This window comes from Coregonus lavaretus (genome assembly GCF_964263955.1).
Source record: "Coregonus lavaretus genome assembly, chromosome: 10".
In the NCBI taxonomy this organism is placed as follows: Eukaryota; Metazoa; Chordata; class Actinopteri; order Salmoniformes; family Salmonidae; genus Coregonus; species Coregonus lavaretus.
Genome location: NC_139997.1, coordinates 25,978,249 through 25,989,353, shown reverse-complemented (window position 1 = coordinate 25,989,353; position 11,105 = coordinate 25,978,249). Strand labels below are relative to the sequence as shown.

Sequence of the window (11,105 nt, the reverse complement as noted above, 5' to 3'; positions counted from 1 at the left end):
GCGTCAAGCTCATTGATGAACTCTCCAAGGGAACCTGGAGGGCGATAGATGACAAGGATATTAAGCTTAAATGGGCTAGTGACTGTGACAGCATGGAATTCAAATGAGGAGATAGACAGATGGGTTAGGGGAAAAATTGAGAATGTCCACTTGGGCGAGATGAGGATTCCTGTGCCACCACCCCTCTGACCAGATGCTCTCGGGGTATGCGAGAACACATGGTCAGACGAGGAGAGAGCAGTAGGAGTAGCAGTGTTTTCAGTGGTAATCCATGTTTCCGTCAGCGCCAGGAAGTCGAGGGACTGGAGGGTAGCATAGGCTGGGATGAAGTCAGCCTTGTTGGCAGCAGAACGGCAGTTCCAGAGGCTGCCTGAGACCTGGAACTCCACGTGGGTGGTGCGTGCAGGGACCACCAGGTTAGAGAGGCAGCAGCCACGCGGTGTGAGGCGTTTGTGTAGCCTGTGCGGAGAGGAGAGAACAGGGATAGGCAGAGGCATAGTTGACAGGCTGCAGCAGATGGCTACAATAATGCAGAGGAGATCGGAATAAAATGAACTAAACATCTGGGAAAGGAGAGAGCCACAACTCCCAAATATAACTCTCCCAACTTCCACCTCAGAAACTATAATTGTTGTAAACTACAGCGGTTCAATGTTTTATAGGAATAGACTAACCTAGTTTATTCAGCTAGCTAACTAGGTGCAGTATTATTCCGTGAAAACGTCCGGGCACCTCGTCATAACACACGGCACGAACACACAGAGAGAGCCAAACTAACGTTAGCTAGTCACCCATGTCCCGAATTCCTTGAGCGACTCGGGCTATCAATATGAAAAAAAAAAAAACACAAGTGTAGGTTATGACTTACCCCTAGCAGCTACTATTAGCTAGCCAAGTGCAAAGCTAGCCACTGAATTGACTCAGCCAGTTCGCGTCTGTTCACTCGGTCGTTCCAGCTATTGTTTACAAGTAGCTATCCAGGTTGCAACAAGCTTGCTAATTTTCAAGCACAGTAGCCACTTGCTACCTAACGTTAACGGTTCAGACAATGAGGTTAGAAAACAGCTGAATGGTAGGCAATTATTGTATGTGATTATTGTAGGCAGCCAGCTGGCGTAATTACAGGCACTCTCAGGCGTGAAACAACTATACCGTTGCTGATAGCTAGTTAGTTAGCTAGCTAGAATAGTTAGCAAACTAGCTAGCCATTGCTTTCAGACAAAGAAGAACCTCTCCTTTCACGGCACGAATACACAGAGAGAGCCAAACTAACGTTAACTAGTCACCCATGTCCCGAATTCCTTGAGCGACTCGGGCTATCAATATGTAAAAAAACAAAACAGAAGTGTAGGTTATGACTTACCCCTAGCAGCTAGTGTTAGCTAGCCAAGTGCAAAGCTAGCCACTGAATTGACTCAGCCAGTTCGCGTCTGTTCGCTCGGTCGTTCCAGCTATTGTTTACAAGTAGCTATCCAGGTTGCAACAAGCTTGCTAATTTTCAAGCGCAGTAGCCACTTGCTACCTAACGTTAACGGTTCAGACAATGAGGTTAGAAAACAGCTGAATGGTAGGCAATTATTGTATGTAATTATTGTAGGCAGCAAGCTGGCGTAATTATAGGCACTCTCAGGCGTGAAACAACTATACCGTTGCTAATAGCTACTCGCCAGCTAGTCCAGGTGGTGAGTTAGCTAGCTAGCTAGCTTCGTGCTACACCCGGCACCGCCGAATACAATACTTAACCTACAATAATTACATACAATAACTACCTACAACAACCCACGATACCTACCTACAATACCTAACTACAATCAAAATACATAGTTTTAAGCCTTACTCGACAAAGCCAAGCTATGTATAAAGCCAAGCTTACCCGACGACCTCCTCCTCCTCTATATAAGGAGGAGGTTGTCTCCTTGTGATAATACTGCATTTCTCCTGACCAATATCTATTTCTTGCCTTCTCAAAGGACTCAATTTTCCCCCTCCTTTCCCTTCTGGTCTACTCTATCCTCTGCCTCACAGTCCACAATGACCTCTTTATTGCTCCCTCCGGCGTCTATTCTATCCTCTGGACTTGTGTCGACATCTTGACCTGCGTCTTCCATCGGAAAAAATGTGGTCCGCCACATAGTCCCCAATCGCCCGACGTCATCCCTGATTCAAATTCCAGTTTCGTTTGAGTTTGCGCTCTCTCCCTCCATGAACCAATTGTCACTGCTCTTGATCCTCCCATTTCTTAAACCTATTGCTCCCAATCCTCACACTTCTCTCGACACGCCCATTATGAGTCACTCCAGCGAGGCAGCCACCTACGATTCAGCGCGAGGGCTGAGGGGGTAAAAGTAACGCGATTGGACGGCTGCTTCTGACTCTTGTCGCGTTGACGTACTAGTCGGAACTACGAAACTCGGTCATTTCAGACCTGCTAACTGGTTGTAGTTGTACACGTGACGCGTTCAACGAATCAGCAAGTCAGATATTTCCGAATTTCTTAGTTCCGACTACCATATGAACGCGGCATCTATGGATTTTTCTGTTAATTTGCGGGCGGGCATAGCGGGTTGGCCTATTGGTCACATGACACATATCTACAATTTATCACGTGACGTGTATGAGGAAATATCGCAGCCAAAGAGGAGAAAGGTGGATGTTCTACACATTTTGATTGATATCCGCCAAAATCGTCGAAAATGAGTGCTAGTTTGGACATCAGACTGAAAAGAGCAAATAAAGTATATCATGAGGGGGTAAGGGTCAATTTGCCTAAATCTACATCGTGAGATATACAGTATAGCTATCGATGCTAACAAACTGTAAGAAGAGCAGACATTTTTTCAGGCTTGTTTGGGTAGAAAGCTGTCATTCCAAATGGAATAGCTTGTACACGTGCATCAGTGACAGGTGATACAGTGAAGTGTCATATAAGTAGATAACCACGTGTATTTTAACCTCTTCTACCCACGACATGTTCTGTTAATAGCTCGTGTTGACCATTATGTTATACTCCAAACTTCACAATACAGTGGCTAGGTTAACCGTGAGTTAGATTACTGTATTTCGTACCTCTGGCAACTTGGCAAGTCGTGTGCATGAGAATTGTTTTGCTTGCTTCTTGCTACAGAGCAATCTTTCGTGTGTGTGTGGTGAAGAGATGATAATGATTATTTTGACTGATCAGTAGTTATCCATTTCTTCAATGTGTAAGATTTCTACTGCCGTCTAGTGGATGTCCTGCGTTGTCGAACATGAGTTATCTATGACGATGACATACAGGTAACTGCCAGAATAAAGGAAACACTTGAATAAAAGAGCGATAGGAAGTATATTGAAAGCAGGTGCTTCCATACAGGTGTGGTATCAAAGTTAAGTAAGCAATTAACAACCCATCATCGTGTGTGTGTGTGTGAGAGTCACCAGATCTCAACCCAATTGAACACTTAAGGGAGATTCTGGAGCAGAGGCAGTGTTTTCCACCACCATCAACAAAACACCAAATGATGGAATGTTTTGTGGAAGAATGGTGTCGCATCCCTCCAATAGAGCTCCAGACACTTGTAGAATCTATGCCAAGGCGCATTGAAGACACTTTGCAGGTGTTTCCTTTATTTTGGCAGTTACCTGTATCATCTCACCAAATACCCCCTCTGGTCATAGTACAGCTTTATAAACACCCTAAACACCACAGTGTGATACTTAGCCACATTTCACATTTGTAATATCATTTCTGGTTTATCATGTCAGGAGGTCCTTGCCGGTGTTGTGGCGATAGTGAGTAAGGAGGCGGTCCAGCACCAGGGCATCACTCTCACCATGGAGGGCATTGTCAACCTACAGCTTAGCTCCAAGAGTGTGGGAGTCTTTGAGGCTTTCTACAACTCTGTCAAGGTGAGAGTCCAACAGTATTTCCAAGCCCAAGGATCACCACACGTTGAACTGCCTCTTTAACATTTTTAGATTAGAATGTTATTGTCATGGACTGTTTAGTGCCAACATGGAGGATAGATAGCTTGCCTAGGTCTGTATATCAATGGCTCTGATGTCACAGATTGTTCTCTCCCCTCTTTCTGTAACAGCCCATTCAACTTATCACAAGCAACATTGAAGTGGTAAAGCAAGGGAAGGTGCCTGGAGGCAAGACAGAGATTCCCTTTGAGTTCCCCCTGCACACAAAGGGCAACAAAGTGCTGTATGAGACCTACCATGGTGTTTTCGTCAACATTCAGGTAATGACCACAGAGCTGGGGCCTGCCCTGCACTTTGCAGATGGCTGTCTCCTGTGTTTTCAGACTATGACCTAGATTCTTCTCCATGTCAGACAAGGGCCAGACCAGCCAGAGAACCATACTATACCTCCCAAAGCAGATATTTCAGTGTCCAAAATTGATTGTGTATTCATTTAGTCTATTTTTGGGTCAGACCTGCTTCAGCTGACGCATTGCCTGTGCTATTTCTGAGGACTGTTTAAAAGATCCCTTTTATTGTCATGTCATCTAAAAAATAAAATGTAAACCCCTCTGTATCTGTAGCTAATGAGGTGTAATGATAGAGACAGAGAGGCACAGATTGACATTTCCTGTGTTTCAGTCGGTTGTCATCTCAAGGAAACTGAAAAAACTAAAAACTAAAGGGAAGTTTGCTTAAAAAAACATGTTTTCATCACTGCAGATGTATAGGCCTAAGCAATGAGATAATGTTATTAGCAGATGCTGAAAGGTCATTTTCCAGCAATCTTACATTTTGCTGGAGTAAAAATAATGGGACATTCTGTAGTTGCCGAGGCATTTTTTTGTCCCCTGAATCAGTCAAGCTTCAGAAAGGAGCTAGACGTATTCTCTGTCTGCTAAATTGATGAGATGTAGACCAACATTTGAATAGCCTAATGCTTGAGCATTAAACCTTTGGAAAACAATGCTCTAATAGGCTACATCTTCTTGTATTCATAGGCTTTGTTTTTGTCCAATAAGAATGTTTACCCTTGAAAACCTAAAGTTGTGTGTCTTCTGAAACAGCACTATCTAGTAGATTAGGTATTTTTTTATTGCTTTCCAGAATAAGCAAGGCATTCAAAGGACAGAGGGTAGGCTCTGTACTGCATCTAATATTAGACTTAAAATTCAGATAGTACTGATGAGGAACCTCATAGGGGGTGACTTGTCAGTCTCAATTCTACTACTGGAAAAGGTATCCAGCTTTATTTTAAGGCAGGCTTCTAACAATCACTCTGCCTGTTTCTCCTGACAAAATCATGTAAGAAAAAGTATTTGTATCCACAAAAGCCTTGTTACTAATGTTAATAATTGTATGGTGTTTATGATCTCAGTACACCCTCCGTTGTGACATGAAGCGCTCCTTGTTGGCCAAAGACCTGAGTAAGACCTGTGAATTCATGGTGCACTGTCTGGTGAGATCAACCATCATCCTGATTCAGACCACTATCTCATCTCTTCTGATACCATACAAACACACCACCTTAACATGATCTGACATTGCTTGATTTTAAGTTTCATGTAGCTACAGTAAGAAACAGCCCTGTAGATTCTCATACTTTTCTTCAATATACAGTGGGGGAAAAAAGTATTTAGTCAGCCACCAATTGTGCAAGTTCTCCCACTTAAAAAGATGAGAGAGGCCTGTAATTTTCATCATAGGTACACGTCAACTGACAGACAAATTGAGAAAAAAAATCTGAATCTGCAATAGGTAAGCAGCTTGGTTTGAAGAAATCAACTGTGGGAGCAATTATTAGGAAATGGAAGACATACAAGACCACTGATAATCTCCCTCGATCTGGGGCTCCACGCAAGATCTCACCCCGTGGGGTCAAAATGATCAGAAGAACGGTGAGCAAAAATCCCAGAACCACACGGGGGGACCTAGTGAATGACCTGCAGAGAGCTGGGACCAAAGTAACAAAGCCTACCATCAGTAACACACTATGCCGCCAGGGACTCAAATCCTGCAGTGCCAGACGTGTCCCCCTGCTTAAGCCAGTACATGTCCAGGCCTGTCTGAAGTTTGCTAGAGTGCATTTGGATGATCCAGAAGAGGATTGGGAGAATGTCAGATGAAACCAAAATATAACTTTTTGGTAAAAACTCAACTCGTCGTGTTTGGAGGACAAAGAATGCTGAGTTGCATCCAAAGAACACCATACCTACTGTGAAGCATGGGGGTGGAAACATCATGCTTTGGGGCTGTTTTTCTGCAAAGGGACCAGGACGACTGATCCGTGTAAAGGAAAGAATGAATGGGGCCATGTATCGTGAGATTTTGAGTGAAAACCTCCTTCCATCAGCAAGGGCATTGAAGATGAAACGTGGCTGGGTCTTTCAGCATGACAATGATCCCAAACACACCGCCCGGGCAACGAAGGAGTGGCTTCGTAAGAAGCATTTCAAGGTCCTGGAGTGGCCTAGCCAGTCTCCAGATCTCAACCCCATAGAAAATCTTTGGAGGGAGTTGAAAGTCTGTGTTGCCCAGCGACAGCCCCAAAACATCACTGCTCTAGAGGAGACCTGCATGGAGGAATGGGCCAAAATACCAGCAACAGTGTGTGAAAACCTTGTGAAGACTTACAGAAAACGTTTGACCTGTGTCATTGCCAACAAAGGGTATATAACAAAGTATTGAGAAACTTTTGTTATTGACCAAATACTTATTTTCCACCATAATTTGCTAATAAATTCATTAAAAATCCTACAATGTGATTTTCTGGATTTTTTTTCTTCTCATTTTGTCTGTCATAGTTGACGTGTACCTATGTTGAAAATTACAGGCCTCTCTCATCTTTTTAAGTGGGAGAACTTGCACAATTGGTGGCTGACTAAATACTTTTTTCCCCCACTGTAGATGCAGTTACAAGTGAAGTGATGTTGTAATCTGTAGTTACACAATATGACATCATACATGATTTCTAGGGGACTGTCCCTTCTCTGGGGCCATGGAGACCATTTGCTCATGCTTAGACTGTCTCCTTTCTCTACTCTCAGCCACAGAAAGCCAAGCTGCAACCCACCCCGGTGGAATTCACCATCACGCCAGAGACCCTGCAGAATGTCCGCGAGGTACAGCAGGCCTGTCGGAATATGACCAAAAACCTACAAAATGTTCAATGACATTTAATCTACACTGACCAAAAGTATGTGGACACCTGCTCATTGACCATCTCATTCCAAAATCATGGGCATTAATATGGAGTTGGTCCCCCCTTTTGCTGCTATAACAGCCTCCACTCTTCAGGGAAGGCTTTCCACTAGATGTTGGAAAATTACTGCGGGGACTTGCTTCCATTCCGCCACGAGCATTAGTGAGGTCGGGCACTGATGTTGGACGATTAGGCCTGGCTCGCAATAGTCAGCATTCCAATTCATCCCAAAGGTGTTCGGTGGGGTTGAGGTCAGGGCTCTGTGCAGGCCAGTCAAATTCTTCCACATCGATCTCCACAAACCATTTCTGTATGGACCTCACTTTGTGCACGGGGGCATTGTCATTCTGAAACAGGAAAGGGCCTTCCCCAAACTGTTGCCACAAAGTTGGAAGCACAGAATCATCTAGAATGTCATTGTATGCTGTAGCGTTAAGATTTCCCTTCACTGGAACTAAGGGGCCTAGCCTGAACCATGAAAAACAGCCCCAGACTATTATTCCTCTTCCACCAAACTTTACAGTTGGCACTATGCATTCAGGCAGGTAGCGTTCTCCTGGAATCTGCCAAACCCAGAATCGTCCGTCGGACTGCCAGATGGTGAAGCGTGATTAATCACTCCAGAGAACGCGTTTCCACTGCTCCAGAGTCCAATGGCGGCGAGCTTTACACCACTCCAGCCGACGCTTGGCATTGCGCATGGTGATCTTAGGTTTGTGTGCGGCTGCTCGGCCATGGAAACCCATTTCATGAAGTTCCCGACAAACAGTTGTTGTGCTGATGTTGCTTCCAGAGGCAGTTTGGAACACGCTAGTGAGTGTTGCAACCGAGGACATACTATTTTTTACACGCTTCAGCACTCAACGGTCCTGTTCTGTGAGCTTATGGCCTAACACTTCATGGCTGAGCCGTTGTTGTAGACGTTTCCATTTCACAATAACAGCACTTACAGTTGACCGGGGCAGCTCTAGCAGGGCAGAAATTTGACGAACTGACTTGTTGGAAAGGTGGCATCCTATGATGGTGCCATGTTGAAAGTCACTGAGCCTTCAGTAAGGCCATTCTACTGCCAATGTTTAACTATGGAGATTGCATGGCTGTGTGCTCGATTTTATACACCTGTCAGCAACAGGTGTGGCAGAAATAGCTGAATCCACTCATTTGAAGGTGTGTCCACATACTTTTGTGTATATATAGTGTACCTTTGGCATTCTAGATGTTGGTTTCCTGGGTCTTAATCGGTCTACTCAGTCATTGATCAAAATTGATTTGAGGGAAACCAGCAGACACCGCAGCAGGAATGTTTAGACCGTTAACATCATCCCATTTTTGTATTACTCACCATCGTCTCCCTCAGAGGAGTTTGCTGCCCAAGTTCCTGATCCGGGGCCACCTGGACGCCACGAACTGTGTGATCACTCAGCCCCTGACTGGAGAACTGGTGGTGGAGAGCTCTGATGTCGCCATCAAGAGCATCGAGCTGCAGCTGGTCCGTGTAGAGACCTGCGGTGAGTCTGACGCTACTTAACCCATCGACACTGAACAAAAATATAAACGCAACAATTTCAAATATTTTACTGAGTTGCAGTTCATATAAGGATATCAGTCAATTGAAATAAATTAATTAGGCCCTAATCAATGGATTTCACATGACTGGGAATACAAAGTAGGGGCGTGGATCAGAAAACAAGTCAGTATCTGGTGTGACCACCATTTGCCTCATGCAGCGTGACACATCTCCTTCGCATAGAGTTGATCAGGCTGTTGATTTTGGCCTGAGGAATGTTGTCCCACTTCTCTTCAATGGCTGTGCGAAGTTGCTGGATATTGGCGGGAACTGGAACACGCACGTCGATCCAGAGCATCCTAAACATGCTCAATGGGTGACATGTCGGGTGAGTATGCAGGCCATGGAAGAACTGGGACATTTTCAGCTTCCAGGAATTGTGTACAGATCCTTGCAACATGGGGCCGTACATTATCATGCTGAAACAACATGAGGTGATGGTACGACAATGGGCCTCAGGATCTCGTCATGGTATCTCTGTGCATTCAAATTGCCATCGAGAAAATGCATTTGTTTTCGTTGTCCGTAGCTTATGCCTGCCAATACCATAACCCCAGCGCCACCATGGGGCACTCTGTTCACAACGTTGACATCAGAAACCACTCGCCCACACGACGCCATACACGCTGTCTGCCATTTCCACGGTACAGCTGAAACCGGGATTCATCCGTGAAAAGCACACTTCTCCAGCGTGCCAGTGGCCATCGAAGGTGAGCATTTGCCCACTGCAGTCAGGTCAAGACCATGGTGAGGGTGATGAGCACGCAGATGAGCTTCCCTGAGATGTTTTCTGACAGTTTGTGCAGAAATTATTCGGTTGTGCAAACCCACAGTTTCATCAGCTGTCCGGGTGGCTGGTCTCAAACGATCCTGCAGGTGAAGAAGCTGGATATGGAGGTCCTGGACTGGCGTGGTTACACATGGTCTTTGGTTGTGAGGCCAGTTGGATATACTGCTAAATAATCTAAAATGACGTTGGTAGAGAAATGAACATGAAATTCTCTGGCAACAGCTCTGGTGGACATTCCTGCAGTCAGCATGCCAATTGCACACTCCCTCAACTTGAGACATCTGTGGCATTGTGTTGTGTGACAAAACTGCCCATTTTAGAGAGTGGCCTTTTGTCTCCAGCACAAGGTGCACTTGTGTAATGATCATGCTGTTTAATCAGCTTCTTGATATGCCACACATGTCCGGTGGATGGATTAACTTGGTAAAGGATAAATGCTCACTAACAGGGATGTATACAACATTTGAGAAATAAGCTTTTTGTGCGTATGGAAATGTCTGGGATTTTGTATTTCAGTTTATGAAACATGGAACCAACATTTTTCCATGTTGCTTTTATATTTTTGTTCAGTATATTTAGAGGGCAGGCCCTGGTAGAATACTTTTAACAATGCATCCTTCAAGGGAATCGTTCATCTGAACTGTACGTGGTTGAATGAAAGTAAGATTCCCATTACTTTGCTTTCTCCAATCCAGATTAGTGTCTAAAGTGTTTGAACAGGCTCTAGTTGGTGTTAAAAGGGCACTGTTTTCCAAACAGACCCCTACCCACTCCTATAGAAGTTTAATAGCGTTTCTCCATCCGTGCCAGGCTGTGCTGAGGGCTATGCCAGAGATGCCACAGAGATCCAGAACATCCAGATAGCAGAGGGAGACGTCTGCCACAGCCTGCCCATCCCCATCTACATGGTCTTCCCTAGGCTCTTTACCTGCCCTACCCTTGAGACTATCAACTTTAAAATCGGTGAGGTAACCTGTAATAAATACAATTCAAATAGTGCAACAGTTGAGTGGTTTACTGATGACTGACGGGTGCGATTCTTTGTTCCTCTGTAGAGTTTGAGGTGAACGTGGTGATTGTCCTCCATGACGAACATCTGATCACAGAGAACTTTCCTCTGAAGCTGTGCCGAGCATGAGAGCCCAGAGGTCCACTGCAATCTGGAGGATAGTCAGGCATGCCTTTGACATGCCTGGGCAAGACCGACCTGAAGTGACCTGTTGGCTGGGCATCCCTGTTCTGAATCAATGACACGGTCTATAAGTGCATGATGTTATATGGATGTATGTCTACAGTTCAGAAAACAAGACTGAAAAAGCAGAGGATGTTCAAGATTATGGGCTACCTTTCAATATAATAGTGCAAATGTCAAAATGGACCAAGTAACTTAATTGTGTAACAAATCATGACATTGTTGAAGCTGCATTGTTGCATTTCAGAAGGTTTTTGGAGACACTGCCCACCATTAGCAGTAATATGGTAATTTTCTAACAGAATGAATGTTGGCACTAGCCCAAATAACATTCTAAAATGGAGGCATTTCAAACTAACAAGAAGGTATACAAAAGCAACCAAGTTATTAAATGCATTTTAACATTCCA

General features: G+C 44.6%; 1 protein-coding gene across 1 annotated transcript; it reads left to right on the top strand.

Annotated features, from left to right (window-relative positions):
• The first annotated feature begins 2,584 nt into the window (after window positions 1–2,584).
• LOC311136404 (vacuolar protein sorting-associated protein 26C) lies at window positions 2,585–11,105 on the top strand. The gene is made up of 8 exons (XM_084170515.1): window positions 2,585–2,750; window positions 3,745–3,888; window positions 4,077–4,226; window positions 5,324–5,404; window positions 6,993–7,067; window positions 8,505–8,655; window positions 10,315–10,467; window positions 10,560–11,105. The coding sequence occupies exons 1-8, from the start codon at window positions 2,694–2,696 to the stop codon at window positions 10,640–10,642; spliced, it is 894 nt and encodes a 297-aa protein (XP_084026641.1). The 5' UTR covers window positions 2,585–2,693; the 3' UTR covers window positions 10,643–11,105.

What these genes read in the sequence shown, in the direction of transcription:
- LOC311136404 (XM_084170515.1), top strand. Translation starts at nt 2,694, where the DNA reads ATGAGTGCTAGTTTGGACATCAGACTGAAAAGAGCAAATAAAGTATAT. An exon ending in GTGTTTTCGTCAACATTCAG is followed by an intron (nt 4,227 to 5,323) that starts GTAATGACCACA and finishes TTATGATCTCAG; the next exon opens with TACACCCTCCGTTGTGACAT. An exon ending in GGTCCGTGTAGAGACCTGCG is followed by an intron (nt 8,656 to 10,314) that starts GTGAGTCTGACG and finishes CATCCGTGCCAG; the next exon opens with GCTGTGCTGAGGGCTATGCC.